This window comes from Salminus brasiliensis, chromosome 8 (assembly GCF_030463535.1).
Source record: "Salminus brasiliensis chromosome 8, fSalBra1.hap2, whole genome shotgun sequence".
In the NCBI taxonomy this organism is placed as follows: Eukaryota; Metazoa; Chordata; class Actinopteri; order Characiformes; family Bryconidae; genus Salminus; species Salminus brasiliensis.
In genome coordinates, this window is record NC_132885.1 from 12,475,170 (window position 1) to 12,492,138 (window position 16,969).

At 40.9% G+C, this 16,969-nt stretch overlaps 2 protein-coding genes and 1 pseudogene across 2 annotated transcripts; all 3 read right to left on the reverse strand.

Annotated features, from left to right (window-relative positions):
• Nucleotides 1-1,559: 1,559 nt before the first annotated feature.
• Nucleotides 1,560-8,713, reverse strand: dnajb2 (DnaJ heat shock protein family (Hsp40) member B2). The gene is made up of 9 exons (XM_072685648.1): nucleotides 8,412-8,713; nucleotides 7,639-7,734; nucleotides 6,770-6,879; nucleotides 6,615-6,668; nucleotides 6,143-6,259; nucleotides 5,830-5,925; nucleotides 5,418-5,535; nucleotides 5,078-5,148; nucleotides 1,560-4,373 (listed from the first exon to the last, which is right to left on the reverse strand). Exons 2-9 carry the CDS (start codon nucleotides 7,701-7,703, stop codon nucleotides 3,811-3,813), a joined length of 1,194 nt encoding a protein of 397 aa, XP_072541749.1. The 5' UTR covers nucleotides 7,704-7,734; nucleotides 8,412-8,713; the 3' UTR covers nucleotides 1,560-3,810.
• A 946-nt stretch (nucleotides 8,714-9,659) lies between these two features.
• Nucleotides 9,660-13,065, reverse strand: LOC140560936 (tubulin alpha-1A chain-like; annotated as a pseudogene).
• Nucleotides 13,066-14,574: 1,509 nt separating this feature from the next.
• On the reverse strand, nucleotides 14,575-16,598 carry LOC140560937 (tubulin alpha chain-like). Its single transcript, XM_072685650.1, has 3 exons — nucleotides 16,463-16,598; nucleotides 16,000-16,148; nucleotides 14,575-15,552 (listed from the first exon to the last, which is right to left on the reverse strand). Exons 1-3 carry the CDS (start codon nucleotides 16,581-16,583, stop codon nucleotides 14,575-14,577), a joined length of 1,248 nt encoding a protein of 415 aa, XP_072541751.1. The 5' UTR covers nucleotides 16,584-16,598.
• Nucleotides 16,599-16,969: the final 371 nt, after the last annotated feature.

The following is a 16,969-nucleotide window of genomic DNA, read 5'->3' on the forward strand; positions in this document are numbered from 1 at the left end:
CTTTTCTGGGCTTGAGGGCTTTCCTCTACTAAGACTTCAGGTGTCAGACAGAAGTGCAAATATAACAGAAGGAAGCCGTTGACAGGCACCCTTCAGGTCAGTGCAGTCCAGTCAAGTTTATGTCAAGACCTTGAAGGACATCCCTGCATTAGTCTCAAGCTTGGATATGAGTCAGGATGTCTTTTTAATAAAATAATAAAAAAAAACATGAAAACCCTTTGAACAAATATTGAGCTTTATCATAATTTCAGATGAGTATGAATTCCTAAATATAGCATTTTAAATATGCTTTACATTTGTTGTATCTGAAACACTCAGCATGATTCAAACACACTTTCCAGTAGCTTTTTCCATAAGACACTTTCTTAACTTAGTTTTAATGAGATTTGTGTATTCGAGTATTAGAATATTATAAAATAAACTTCCAGTCTATCCTCTTGAGCTTTGGATTCACACACCAACACAAACACACACACAAACATCCTCAGTACATATTTTGCCATGTTTGCCATGTTGTATTTTTTCCAAATAAAACTTTGAAAAGAGTGAGCAGCAGCAGAGCCAGAGGGCGAGCAGAGCACCTGGGAGCTCTTCACCTGTTCAGGGCACATGGATGGACGATGCGTTAGTGCTGTCACTGAGACAGGCTACGTACCTCTACTGCTTTACTGCCATTCTTTACAACATACCAACACTAGCATATGGTGTTAGGGTGAGTACCAGTAGACAGAAACTCTTAATGAAAACATGAAGTGATGGTAAAACTATTACAGTACTATCCCCTAAATTATCCCTTATATCCCTTATATCACGTATATGTGAATGCAGTGCTAATGTGCATTACTTTAGATCGCAGGAGTAGGCAGCCCTCTAACGTGTGGAACAAATTAAAGATACTTAAAAACTGCTTCAACGCCAAATGCTATACAAGCTTCTAAACTGGAGTACTAGACGAGGGTAGCCCACCCCTACCCTACAGTGTTCAGAAATGAAGTAGTCTGGTGTTAAGGATGCACTACACACAGAATGAAAAGTACAGGGTTTGGAGGTTAAACTAAACTAATTTTTACCTCAGGGGGACAGAAGGGGGGAGATGGTGACCAATCAGCCCGTGAAGGCCTGGAAGTCAGACTCTGTAACAGTAGGGAGAGGGAGTCAGGCAAACAAAGACAAAAGAAAGCATATGAAAAAAAAGAAACATATGCAGATGAACGTGATGCACATCAATAATATCTCAATGTAGGCCAATGTGGGCTGACTACAGTAGACACTATGGCAGCACAACAGACAAGACAAGAAATCTGTTTAAACTGAGGAGAAGAACTTGATGTTTGCCTCAATGGGTCTAAAAGTGTAGTGTAATTCATGTCCAATGCAGGATTACAAAATAAATGTAACAAGGCCTGATATTAAGGACATTAGAAGGAATTAATCTACAAACTATACAAGAGAAAATAATGCACCTTTAGGATACTTTAGGTGTAACTGTTTCAGTGTTGCAAGAGATTGGAAATGATCAATGTGTTTAAATATGTTTGTAAAAATGAGTGCATATCAAATTAGTTTTTGACATTTATTGTTCTTTCTTTTAGTGTTGACAAATCCAAGTGACCAATGAATGAATTACAGATGTTTTAAACAAGTAAAAAAAAAATCAAAAAGTATATTCATAAGTACCAAACTGCAGCCCCAATTTGGGATATATTTTAGTTCCAAGACTTTTAGATAATACAAACCTTTCAGATACCATTGATCATGAACAAAGCAGCTCTTTCTTAACATGGCATAATAAAAAATATATCATGAAAATATATCATGAAATCAACTGCCAGTGAAAAACAGTCAGTATCATATTTGAAACCTGTGCTTTTACTATTGTTTTGATTTGATCTGTTTTACAATCTTCCTGTAGCACATAAGAAAAATAATTAGGCTTTTATAAATGCCATTTTGGCAACAGACAGGCAGGTGATAGATAAGACATATCTAGCTCCTTTGGAAACACTAACATGAATTGGCACATTATTGTATTGCATTCTCCACCACAATCATGCATCTCACTCCTCACACAGAAAAGGCACTGAGCAACATCAACTTTTGCTTCATTTTGATATAAAACTAACAAATCCTCCTTTTCCAACCAACATTCGAAAACAGAATTAGCAGCACTGAAATCAGGCTAAGGGCTGTGGGCCTAGTTTCCATTTGATTGTAGCTTACATTAAAAGAGAACAGTATATATATATATATATATATATATATATATATATATATATATATATATATATATATATACAAATCAAATCAGCATATATCGACCACCCCAGATTTGGCATGAATTCAGCCCATAATATCAGCTCCACTTACTGTATAGGACCATTTTGTAGTTCTATAATTACAGACTGTAGTCCATCTGTTTCTCTACATACTTTGTTAGCCTCCTGACATGGTGGTGGTGTATTAGTGTGTGTTGTGCTGGTAGGAGTGGATCAGACACAGCAGTGCTGCTGGAGTTTTTAAACACCGCAGTGTCACTGCTGGACTGAGAATAGTCCAGCAACCAAAAATATCCTGCCAACAGCGTCCTGTGGGCAGCATCCTGTGACTACTGATGAGTGAGTAGAGGATGATCAACACAAACTGTGCAGCAACAGATGAGCTTCTGTCTCTGACTTTACATCTACAAGGTGGACCAACAAGGTAGGAATGTCTCTAGGAATAGAGTGGACAGTGAGTGTCTGATCCACTCGTACTAGAACAACACACACAACCATGTCAACCGTGTCACTACAGTGCCGAGAATGACACACCACCTAAATAATGCCTGCTCTGTGGTGAACCTGATAATTGAAGAACAGGGTGAAATTATCTGTAATTATAGAACTACAAAGTGCTCTTATACAGTCAGTGGAGCTGATATAATGGGCAAAGTTAATTCCAAACCAGGGTGGTCATAATATTCGGATATGACTGTGTAGCATCTATTGCATCATTATGATGTACAGCATTAACTGAACAAAGTATGCCATCACACCACACACAAACATTTTCAAATAATCATTTTAAATTATTTTTTTGCAGCAGTTCATAATTCACCATTTTGTGGAGTTGTGTATGAGAACATTCATAGCAGAATCATTTTGAGAAATTCCTCATCGCCTAAAAAACTCTCTACATTCAACAGTTCCCTTTAAAAAGAACTCCAAACTAATAGTGCTGCGGCTGGAGAGCAGATACAGTGAAATACTACATGTAACTTTTCCCAAACTAACTTTACCTCAGAATCTGAGCGGTAAAAATGCCTCAATTCAGTTTCCGGGCTTAATGAGACCAAAGTTGCATGTAGGGCGTGAAGATGAACAAACATAGTTACTTATCTCACAGCTAAGAAGGGAATTTACATAAAGCACAAATATATAGTGTAGCTGTATGTGATTTGCTTTAGTACAATGTTCATGGCACTGGATTTTCAGGCACAAACATTGATTACCTTTGCAAATGAAAAGGAAAACTGTCAGTTGTTAGGCAAACTAATTACCCTGTCATAAACATTCATATTGGCACCAGTCCTGTTATTCACACCACACCAGCAAAAAACAACAAAATAAATCACCATCTCCCCCTTTACACAGTGCTTATAATACTCTGCAACAACAGGCAGAGATCTCTGTTAGCACACTGCACAAATCAACAGACCGAGTTAAAAACACCACAAGAGCCATTCAAAAAGTTAATACTGATAACATCATGCAGCAGTGCATAACAGTGCATCCAGCCATGATTCATTCCACTGCTCAGGATCGTCTCCCACTAAAACACCACACATCGACACTTCCTTCGTCTTTTCAGCACTGTGGTCCCATTGCCTATGGGCTCCTCGCCCCCTCTGTCCTCTACAACAACCCCTCCTGGGCTGACACTCCTTTCTGATCCCTTCCCTGTTCCTCTCTCCTCTGGAGACGAGGGGCTGCTTTGTGCTGAGTCATCTGTGCCATCCCTCTCTGCTCTGGGCTCATGAGTGAAATCCCCCCCATTCCCTCCTTGGCCACCCCAAGCTTGCTTGTCCCGCCCTTCCCCAGCACCTGAGATCATGTCCTGGGCGGAGGCGGCTGCACGCTGCTGAGCCTCCATCTCTGACAGGCTGTAAGCCAGGGCCATCTGCAGATCTTCGTCCTCCTCGTCCTCACTGGCGTCGGGGCAGCTGAAGAAGGGGGCGGAGCTAAAGGAACGCTGGGTGGAATTCCGGGGCGTGTGGTTAGCCAAGTCGGAGTGGGCGGCTCTCGGAGGGAGTTGCTGCTGCTGTGTCTGCTGAGGTTGGCTGGTCTGCTCTCTGCGACTGATTTCTAGAGCTAAGGCCATCTCATCTTCCACACCTGAGAAAAGAAACACAGACTGCTACAGTGACAGTCTGGGTCTGCAAGGTCTAGACACTTGACATAGGCACACTTCATTCAGCCAAAAATCTTATTCACACAGTTCACCTCTTATCGACGAGAGCATAAGTCATGATGGTGTAAAAAAGTGTTTTATTTATGCAGCAAATGTAGATAACAATGGAATTTATAGCCAATTGTTAGCATTGTACAAACTTAAAAAACACTCACACACTTACTGTAAAACTTACTGTAAGTTGTTAAGTAAGCTTAAATATTTTGCTTTATACATTGCATAAAGTGTAAACTGTTATCTATTAACTAGACAAAAGCAAGCTGTTTAGCTAAAAACAATAGCATTAACCATCTTAACGCTACCTGCAATGAACAGGTACGCAATGATTCCCTGATGACCCTGACCATGATGAAACTGATAAGAAGATGAATAAATGGGTGGATCTTAAAGTCTGAATTTTGTCCATAATTTGTTCAATATCTGCCGAAGCTAACTGCCAGCTAAAGACTACAATTACTTGTTTGCTAGCCTTTTAGCTCCAGTTCAAGTAAAGAAGTGAACATCTTGGCTTGTTTGGGGTAAGGGATAAGATTGTGTCCAAGTGTAAAATGAAGCTGAACCATCACTTTAAATCTACTGTGAGGAAAAGGTTACTGTATAGACTGAAGAATAAATGCGAAAGATTTACCGTTGATGAGGATAGTTTTCAAAACCCCATCCTCCTCGATTTCTGTTCTCTCTTGTCCATTCTCTCTGATCCTGTAAAAACAAATAATTAACACAATTTCAGTTGCATCTTTTTTAAGATTACTGTCTCACTTTATCACAAACATTAATGTGTGTCTTGTTATAAATACTTGTTTTGAATTTCCTTAAGGGAAGCCTATTAAAATAAACATCCTCAACCTCACTGCTAATTAAATTAGCTTAAGTGGGAAAAATAACAGCACTTGATGTGTGCTGCAATGCAAAACAAAAATTAATGATAATGAAAAAAGCTAAGATAAAGATAAGAGAACTGAACTGACTTTTTTGTGGTGGTGCGTTTCCCGTTAATAATGCGTGTGGAAGTGGACACCGACTTAAAATTTCCTCCTCCCATGCCTCCCATTGAGGAGGAGGACGACGAAAAGGTGGTGAAGTCAGCTGCAGGTAAAAGAGAAAAGACAAAAAAGTCAACTTAAAGTCTAGTCAGTAAATGAATAAACCTCTCAAGCAAATTACACAAAATTTCACAGTCTTTAAGCTAAATATTATTTAGCATGCTAAGACAATATGACTGGATAAAGACAAATTCCCTTGTGGGTCTTTTCTGGAGCAACACATAATCACAGAGTTCGGTTAATTCTATTTTTTCCAATAGCAATACGCTAACTGTGAGCTGAATCTTAAAGGAAAACATAAAGGAAACATGTGCTACAGAATGGAAAAGCTTCCAACCATCTGTTGAGGGGAAGGAGAAGAACCGGCTGGTCCCGAGTCTGGAGGATCCATGGTTGTGAAATGCGCTGTGCATGCCTCCAAAAGGGAAATCATCTAACAGGTGGCAGATACAAAGAAAGACAGAGAGTTTAGGAGTGAGAAAGGCAGCCATTAAGGCACACAGCTCACTGGAACACTGCAGAAGCAACAGGAGAGGGAGAATGTGACATGCTTGTGTGAGTTGTAGGTGTGATGGAAACTCTGACAGAGAAGAAACAGCAGCAGTCAATGAGCCTGCCATCGAAGCATGTGCTAACTCCCACTGACTAACCGAAGAAATCGGCAAATGGATCTTGGCCTCCAAAGAACTCCCGAAACACCTCGTCTGGGCTGCGGAATGTGAAGGTGAATCCTGGGAAGTCGTCTGTATAAGAGCTACCGCCAGAGCCTGGGGGAAGGGAGAAAAAACATAAGTGCATTTTTCTATTTTATGAGTATTACATATACAATACTTATATATATAAACCACAAATATGGTCAAATGTGTCTCTTTTGGTTTTGGCAGAAGGGCTTAAAGAAAGCCTAAAAGATTATTTAGAACAGTTCAAATCATTTAGGGCAATAATTTTAGCATGAATACAAAAAGGTAAGATAAGATTATCTTTTATATCGCAGTGGAGGAGGGTGGACTGTATGTGGACGGAGTGAGTTTATGTCAAGGTGGGGGATTTTAAACTGGCAAGGAGTTTTGGTTGAATGTTGAAGTAAAGGAGTAAAGAGCTGCAAAAACTGTATTTCCTGACCTGAGCGTGGCATGTCACTTTTGCCATAAGTATCATAGGCTTCTCTTTTACTTCCTTGAAAATGTAAAAAACATGGCACAGCATTAGTACAGGAATATATATATATATATATATATATATATGCAACTGCAAAACAGAGTTCTGTGATGTCTTACTGTCTGACAGGACTTCATAGGCCTCTGCAATCTCCTTGAATTTTCTTTCTGCCTCCTCTTTGTTGTCTGGGTTCTTGTCTGGGTGCCATCGCAAGGCCTGCTTCCTGTAGCTACACAAGCACACACATACACATGCATCCAAGCACACAAAGACGTTTGACTGTAAAGGTGCATTTTAGTGCATTTTGTATCTTGAAGGAACTAGTCGTTTGGAACCAAACCAAACAGTTTGTATACTACCCTTAACCAATCTAAAACACACAAAATAAGAATTGGGACAGTGTAATGGTAATTGGTGAACTGGATCTGCAGTCCAAGCAAACAGAGAAACCTGAAGCTGGTCCAGAACAGGGCATTAGTCCACTGTGCATAAACAGTGCTGAGTCATAAATGTTTTAAAGGGAAATGTGCTTGGTCATCCTATCTGTGACTGTGCCTTGAAACACAGCCATAGACGGGCTACCCTACTCAACACCAATAACACAAATATATTTTGTGTTATATATATATATATATATATATATATATATATATATATATATATATATATAATATATATATTTCTTTATATATATAGAGATTTTTCTTGTGCTGGACATGTGTTAGTGCTAGTCTGACCTCTAAGTCTGACCTAACATATTTGGAAATATGCCATAGATAATATTGAGCAATATGTCTGAGTGTTCAGTTGCACAAGTGTCTGTGAAGTGAGCCCAACTGGGCCACTTGTATACTACACTGCTTCTTACTGATGATAGCAACTCAAGCTAACAGGCAGGCAGCCTTGACGTTCTGCTGTCCATAAAACAAGATAAGGGTGAAAATAACTGAATTCCGAATGATCAAAAAGATAATGTAAAAGAACTTACGCTTTTTTGATGTCATCTGGAGAAGCGCTGCGTGACACTCCCAGAACGTCATAATAATCCACCATGTCTTCCCCTCCTCACTGCACCTATTCACCTCTTGTAATAAAGAGATGAAAATTAGCATCTCTGTGAATTTAGGGGATAAATGAGTGTTATTACATGCTAACACAAGGAGCGTGGCCATAACACAACCTGTGTCCTAACAACTTGTTACTGTGTGTCAGATCCAGTATGAATTGGAGGAAAGCATGACATGTAATGCAGTATGTTGCTGCATTCTTGTTAAACCTATTACACAAAACTCTGCTGTTGGCCTAAGCTTAATGCTGATTTGAGACGCTGATGGGGGCTTTCTGGTTAGTCAACAGTTCCATTAACTAACTGGTGATTGTCTGAACCACTACTAGTGCATTGTTGATTTTGCCTCCATCAACTATGGGATTTGGATCAACTGACTGAATATAGAAAGGCATTTCCCTCGAATGAGGCCGAGTTCTCTGGAAGCCACACACACACACAGACACACACAGACACACACACACACACACACACACACACACAATGTGCTGTTATTTCCAGCCCTGACTCCGCGATGTGTTTGGCCCATATGGTCACTGACAGCTGCAGTGCCAACACGCGTCATCCTATTACATCGAGAGTGTACAAAGTAGTCCAGACTAAAGACACTTATTGACCAGCGTGTTTCAGTAATCCAGTAGACCCTCTTTATTGTCCATGCTATCCACAAGACGAAGCGAGATGGCAGTTTTTACCTTTTTTAGAAGTGTCCACCGACCAGGCGCAGCGCCTCTCCGTAAACACGAATGAATTATTTGGGGTGAAGCCGCTGAACGCTGAGCGAAAAGAGGCGGATCCTTCGCGAGAGGTTGTGGCTGATCTCTAACCGACAGCCTCTATTACCGACATGTACACACACACACACACGCACACACACACGACTCCGTCACGTTCTCTCTCGCCGTGCTGCTCTGCCGTGCCTCATATCCAGACCGAGGGCTTTTCCACGCGGCTATATTTGTCCCTCCGCCGCCCTTCTCCTCCCGGCCGCGCCGCTGCGTCACAATCAGCTGAGCGCGAGCTCCAAAAAACAAAAAATAGAACGTCTAGAACATGCCAGGGCGTCACAACCAGGCGCCAGAGCCCCGCCCACTTCTTCTCCCCTAACTTCTGAAGAGTAAATAAAACACTATGGCACTAAAGGACACTTCAGCTTTTATAACTATTTTACCTTTACGTTTTAGTCTTTAGTCCACCTCCACCTCTACTAGCGTTTTATCCTTTGTTTTCATGTACAGTACCTGAACAAAAACTGTTGAAGTATTATTTGTAGATGAGGCGACCACGCCGTTAGCTACCAATTTACCAAAATTTATTGGCCTACTTACATATTAATCGTAGCTACGGCATATTTTGCGAACCCTGGGCTGCTGACATCAAACTGAAGCAAAACATCACACTTTCAGGACAAGCTAGACTACTTTAAAGGATACACACACCTACAATATCTGCTGACGTTTTAAATCTTATATAAAAGTTTGTACAGTAGTGAAGTCCATTGTACAGTATCATATTATTATTGTTTATTTTTTAAATACTTTTCTATTATTATGAAAGGGATTCATAAAAAGCAGCTTCAAATATCTCAGCTCATGCAACCTTTTGTGGTATTACTCAAAATTGTCTGTTCGATTCTGTAAACGCTACCATGTTTTTTTTATAGCAAAATTATTTTCAATACAGCTGAACTACACTTTTGAAAATTAGCTTTTCTGCTATTCATGTTTTGCAACAGAACTGTGAAAATACAGAATAGAAGAATTCACTGTCAAGCTAAGTCACAGTGATAATGTATGTATATATATACAGTGTGACTTTTTAAATTGTCATTATCCATAAATGTATGCATGACAACTTTACAAAGGTATAAGGGTGTGTAAATGTGAGTTTTGAATGAGGATAATTTCCAGTAAATGAGGGTCATATAAGAAACACACTCCAAAAACTTTTTAAATCACTTTTTAATTCAGTTTCAGTTACAAAAACAGAGCAAGCCTTGTGTTTTTGACATTTGCTATTTCATCTAGACTCACTCATTTTGGCAAGTCTGAAGATTGCAGATTCAGCCATGCAGTTTAGAAAATTACTAGTCAATAATTTTCTCTTTAATATTCTTCTCCTTCTTCATCTTCTTCTCCCATGCTGTCGGTGCCCACTTCTTCATAGTCCTTCTCCAGAGCTGCCATGTCCTCTCTGGCCTCTGAGAACTCTCCCTCCTCCATGCCCTCTCCCACATACCAGTGCACAAAGGCTCTTTTGGCATACATCAGGTCAAACTTGTGGTCCAGACGAGCCCAGGCCTCAGCAATGGCTGTGGTGTTGCTCAGCATGCACACGGCTCTCTGCACCTTGGCCAGGTCTCCTCCAGGAACCACAGTGGGGGGCTGGTAGTTGATACCCACTTTGAAACCAGTGGGACACCAGTCCACAAACTGGATGGTTCGTTTGGTCTTGATTGAAGCAATGGCTGAGTTGACATCTTTGGGCACCACGTCTCCACGGTACAGGAGACAGCAGGCCATGTATTTACCATGACGAGGGTCACACTTCACCATCTGGTTAGAAGGCTCAAAGCAGGCATTGGTGATGTCAGCAACAGATAGCTGTTCATGGTAGGCCTTTTCAGCAGAGATCACAGGTGCATAGGTGGCCAGAGGAAAGTGGATGCGAGGGTAGGGAACCAGGTTGGTCTGAAACTCTGTCAGATCCACATTCAGAGCTCCATCGAATCTGAGAGAGGCAGTGATGGAGGAGACTATCTGCCCAATGAGCCTATTGAGGTTGGTGTAAGTGGGACGCTCAATGTCCAGATTTTTACGACAGATGTCATAGATGGCTTCATTGTCCACCATGAAGGCACAGTCTGAGTGCTCCAGGGTGGTGTGGGTGGTCAGGATGGAGTTGTAGGGCTCCACCACTGCTGTGGATACCTGAGGAGCTGGATAGATGGCAAACTCGAGCTTTGACTTCTTGCCGTAGTCAACAGAGAGGCGCTCCATTAAGAGGGAGGTGAAGCCAGAGCCAGTTCCTCCACCAAAACTGTGAAAAATTAGGAATCCCTGAAGGCCAGTGCATTGGTCAGCCTGTAGGGAGGGGGAGGATAAGCAGACTGAAAATTAATTTCCATGAGAAATATTAAAGTTACATTAAGGACTGAAACATTGAATTATTATGTTCTTGGAATTTTTTTATTATATATATTTGTCAGTGCAAATCTTAATAATTGGTACTGTAATGCCTTCAAGGAGCAACTTTCTATTAAATTAAAGATAATATCTAACCAGTTTACGGGTCCTGTCCAGCACCAGGTCAATGATCTCCTTTCCGATAGTGTAGTGTCCACGTGCATAGTTATTGGCTGCATCCTCTTTTCCAGTAATGAGTTGCTCAGGATGGAAGAGCTGACGATACGTGCCCGTACGGATCTCATCTGTGTATGAACATTACAGAAGTAGTTTGCAAACAAGATCACAACTAGACACATATTTCATGGTAATAATAATATAATAATATAATATAATGTATATTATATGTTGTATTACATTTGTCTGACAGTTCACCTAAAGGGCCCATATCTTATTTTTCTTGCATCAGTTTCCCATGGATACACTTATGAAATGTCTGTGGTTTTGTGCCCCAGTAACTTCAAATTCAATTTGAAAATGGCCACATGACCATTCTCTGAGCTCTCATTATCTCTTAAACACAGGCTGTTTTGTAATTGTGCCATTAAGACAGTATTAAACAGTATGTAAATGAGCTCTAAATTAAAGCTTTGTATTTTCCCTTATTTAAAACATCAATGTAAATGTGCTGGTTTTGTGAATAAGTGCAGTTTTTGAGACATCACAAAAATAAATGTAGCAAAATGGCTGCCTTTTCCTCAATTAGAATGGTATGTTTTACTTCTTTTTTCACAAAGAGGTGAAGAAAAGTCAGTTTTCCATTATATGGGCCCTTTAAACAGTTGGCATTCTCTCACGTGTCATCTTACCAATCACAGTGGGCTCCAGATCTACAAAGATGGCACGTGGCACATGTTTCCCTGCTCCTGTTTCACTGAAGAATGTGTTGAAGGAATCATCTCCTCCTCCAATAGTCTTGTCACTAGGCATTTGACCGTCAGGCTGGATCCCATGTTCCAGACAGTAAAGCTCCCAGCATGCATTTCCCATCTGGGCCCCAGCTTGGCCAACATGCATTGAGATACACTCACGCTACAAAAATGCATAAGAGTAGAATGAAGAGAATAAAATAATCATTTTTCACAATCCAGTTTTCTGTTCCAGACACTTCATTTGCTCCAAGTAATATCTTCACAGCATAATACATTAACTGCTTTGCAGTCAGTATTAAACTCTAAGCATCTTCTTATGTTATAAATGAATGGCGATTATTTAAAAAAGCATCTCAAATTAAGACTTAGAACTGTCCATCAGTTTACTTCATAGTTCTTTTTCCACCTCTCTTATCTACTGTTTAGTCTACAATACTGTCCTGCCGAGTTACTGTACATTTGCATGTGCGTGTCATGCTAAGGCCAGCTCATTGGAGCTGTGTGTTGGAGAGGAAATAGCCCAGTTCCCTAGAGGACAGCCCCCACTCCACCCCTCCTCTGTCCCATTCAGCTGCACACTCTCCTTTGTGTAACAAGTAGAGATATCTCGCCCAAGCTGCTTCAGCAAAAAACAGACATATCCTTTATTCCCCACGGCTCCAGTCTCTCCGATGTCTGTCACTCATGATCTCATCTACTGCTAATGCGTCTCTGTATGTCATAAAGGCAAATGAATGGTTTCATTCTCTTAAGTATAAAGGCTTTGCTCTAATAGGAATGTTCCTTGTCACTTGGTTATTATCACAAGGTTTTCTAGCTCTTCTAGGATCGCAGAACCGCTTGAAGCTGACTTGCTGATCAAAAAACGGAGAAGTGAGTACGTAGGCTTCCTGCTGGAATCTGAAGCAGTGTCTGGGATTTGGCTTTGAAGGCCTCAGCCACATCCTCTTTATTAGGAGAGGCGTGCTCCCTGTGCTGTAGACTCTGCGACCCTGTCTGAACTTTTCCTTTGTCTAAACAGTTTATACACCGTAGAATCAGCCTGCACTGACATTTGTCGGACCACACATTTAAAGCATAGACATTTCCAAACTATACAAATTAGAAATAGTTTTGATCACATAAATTTGTTTGCATCCTGCTAGTCAAATCATGCCCTGTTCGAGAATTTAGAGTTCAGTCAGTTTTTTTTCCAGATTACTAAAAGAATGCTTGTAAGAGTTGATCTACGTCAGCACTCACCATCTTGATAGATTTTCCTTCAGGCCGACTTGAGGGTTCGGAAAGAGAAGGCAGTTGTGGGGGAGAGAGGGAGAGGTGGGGTTTTTATAGTGAGGGAGGAGGAAGGGAGGGAGGAAGCAGGAAGCAGGATCGCCTGTTGGTGCGACAGAGACAGTTATGCAAAAAGGCCGCCCTCTTTACAGAGGCAAGGGCTGCGCCCAGAACCACGCACTGCTATGCTACACTTCTATACATACTATACTAATGAATGCAGTACTGAGGGTGGTGTACTATAAATACATACTGTTTATTGTGGTAGTATGCAGGTTTTGCAGCAAAACAGCATACTTCCTTTCTATCTTGTTCTTATCCCTTTCTCTCTCTCTCTCTCTCTCTCTCTCTCTCTCTCTCTCTCTCTCTCTCTCTCTCTCTAGGGAGTTCTGGGTGTGTGAAAAGCCATCTGGACCTTTTACCGGCTGTGGGATGTGCTAAACAACTTCGAAGGAATTTTAAAGAAAAAGTACTCTTTACTGATCTAATAGTAATCTTTTATGCTCCATAGAGCCAGTACTGGTTAGCATTCTTCTAGTTTCCATCTTATTACTAAATAATAATATTAGGATACAAAAATGTCTCAGAGTTTAACAGGCTGCTGTCATCTTACAGTTTTGAGAAGTTCGGTTTTGCCCATAAAAAAAAAAAACATTTCACTGCATTTCATTGCATTTAGGATTAAGCAAGTCATTATTACAGGTTTACACTTAAATAATACCCACAGCTGTCTTTAGTACACTGGTGAATTCCAAAAGGGCAATAATTACATGAACACTATAATGGACTGTGTTATAATGCATTAAATATTGCATGTTTATCTTGTTCAAACAAAAATTTAACTTTGCATCCTTTTATACAAAGCATTTGTTTGTGTTTAATAAAACCAGTTAAATTGATTATTACCACATGAAGTAGTTGGGTCGGTAGAAGGGCAATTAAAATGACAAATCAGTGTATGATTTTTTTTGTCCAGATTAAAAATGGGCAAACTAAAAAATATATACTGCTTATAAATTCATTAACACCAGTAATGCAGCAAATAGCTCAGTATAGTAATGTGTTTATGCTTAATGAAAGCACAATTCTCCTCTTTATTAGGAAGGCAAGGGAATACAAAAGACGTTTGTCATTCAAGGATGATTTGTGTGGTACAGAGTGATGGTGGATGATCTAAACAGTGCTTCTTTTTTCCCCATTGTTCCTCATGAAGTCCTACAGATGTCTACATTATAGGGAAAAGCCACAAGATGGGGCTGTTTTGTTCTTACTACTCAGTGATAGGGGACGGGAATCACACGTGTTTCTGTGAACCCCTTGTGTTTATTACAGTAAGGAAAAGGAAAAGCAACAGAACAGAAGACTGAAAAAACTCATAATGAGACATTTTCTTTTTCCCACAGCTTTTTGCATGTTTGCTGGCAAATACATAGCTAAAAACTTTTTATTACATTTATTGTATAACATCTATTTCTATTACTAATTTACCATATTCAGTAAACTCTGAGAAAGCATTACATCAGATACCTTTAAAACTCAACTCCATCCTCATCCTCATCTCCTAAACTGTCGGTGCCCACTTCTTCATAATCCTTCTCCAGAGCTGCCATGTCCTCTCTGGCCTCTGAGAACTCTCCCTCCTCCATGCCCTCTCCCACATACCAGTGCACAAAGGCTCTTTTGGCATACATCAGGTCAAACTTGTGGTCCAGACGAGCCCAGGCCTCAGCAATGGCTGTGGTGTTGCTCAGCATGCACACGGCTCTCTGCACCTTGGCCAGGTCTCCTCCAGGAACCACAGTGGGGGGCTGGTAGTTGATACCCACTTTGAAACCAGTGGGACACCAGTCCACAAACTGGATGGTTCGTTTGGTCTTGATTGAAGCAATGGCTGAGTTGACATCTTTGGGCACCACGTCTCCACGGTACAGGAGACAGCAGGCCATGTATTTACCATGACGAGGGTCACACTTCACCATCTGGTTAGAAGGCTCAAAGCAGGCATTGGTGATGTCAGCAACAGATAGCTGTTCATGGTAGGCCTTTTCAGCAGAGATCACAGGTGCATAGGTGGCCAGAGGGAAGTGGATGCGAGGGTAGGGAACCAGGTTGGTCTGAAACTCTGTCAGATCCACATTCAGAGCTCCATCGAATCTGAGAGAGGCAGTGATGGAGGAGACTATCTGCCCAATGAGCCTGTTGAGGTTGGTGTAAGTGGGACGCTCAATGTCCAGATTCTTACGACAGATGTCATAGATGGCTTCATTGTCCACCATGAAGGCACAGTCTGAGTGCTCCAGGGTGGTGTGGGTGGTCAAGATGGAGTTGTAGGGCTCCACCACTGCTGTGGATACCTGAGGAGCTGGATAGATGGCAAACTCGAGCTTTGACTTCTTGCCGTAGTCAACAGAGAGGCGCTCCATTAAGAGGGAGGTGAAGCCAGAGCCAGTTCCTCCACCAAAACTGTGGAACACCAGGAAGCCTTGTAGACCAGTACACTGATCAGTCTGTGGCAAGAAACGGCACAGAAGGAACGAAAACATTATTATTATTATAATTTACATGCAAAAGAATCTAAATTTAAGTTAAGTCACACTGAGTAAGCAAAAGGGTCGGACCAGCCCTTCTTATGAACAGAAGTGGACTGAAAGATTGAAAACTTTGTCAGAGGATACAGAAGTTAAATATACAAGCTTGCAGGATTTTAGATAGAAAGGAATAGGAGCTTCAGTCATGGCTCTCCTTCCAAGCTTCATTTATTCCAGAACTCAATTTAAATGATAAAGAACTAGACAAAGCACTAAATTGTGCAGTGCTGATATCCTGCAGCACTTGTGTTTGGATGTGTTTAACCTAAAGGTAGGAGGAGGAAGAGGAACAATGATGACGATAGCTAACCAAGTCAAACCAATTATTGAAAAAATATATAAATGTCATATAACTGCATTTCATACCAGTTTGCGTATGCGGTCTAGCACTGCATCGATGACCTCCTTTCCGATGGTGTAGTGCCCTCGAGCGTAGTTATTAGCAGCATCCTCTTTCCCAGTGATGAGTTGCTCAGGATGGAAAAGCTGGCGATATGTCCCTGTGCGCACCTCATCTGTTTGTGAAAAAAGAAGCCCACTCTTTTTCAGTACAGACCATGGACAATAGGCAATGCAATATTATTAAAAAGTTCTTTTATAACTATCAATGGGCCATATTTATGAAGAGTTACTGATCACTGAGCACTAAGATCAGTCTAAGATCAGTTTTTATTAGTGCCTATAGTCCCATTCAGTGCCATTTAAAAGAGCATGAGCTGATTTGCAGCATATAAGAATCTTAATAAATGTGGACCATTGTTTGCCTATGGAAAATAATGTAATGCTGTACAATAATAATAATAATGTTGTCAGCTGTTTGAATACACACCGATCACAGTGGGCTCCAGATCCACAAAGATGGCCCGGGGGACATGTTTCCCTGTTCCTGTTTCACTGAAGAATGTATTGAAGGAATCATCTCCTCTAGCTGTGGTCTTCTCGCAGGGCATTTGCCCATCTGGTTGGATCCCATGCTCCAGACAGTAAAGCTCCCAGCATGCATTTCCAATCTGTGCCCCAGCTTGGCCAACATGGACAGAGATGCATTCACGCTGGAGATTGAAATACAGTGTTCACAGTGATTAATAAAGCAGATACTACTTCTTCTAAGTAATGTAGCCTACATGGACATGAAATTACCATTTAATATATTAGTATATTCCAGGACCAGGCTCAATCCCTGTGTGGCACAATGGACATTTATTGATCCCTTTTCTAGTAAACATATAACATAACTGATCATAATTCTACCTGTATTTATTTATAAGCCTCTGGTGGTCCTTACCATGTTGTATAGTGTCCTCTAGCCGATGTTAAGTGTTCGGGATGAAGATCC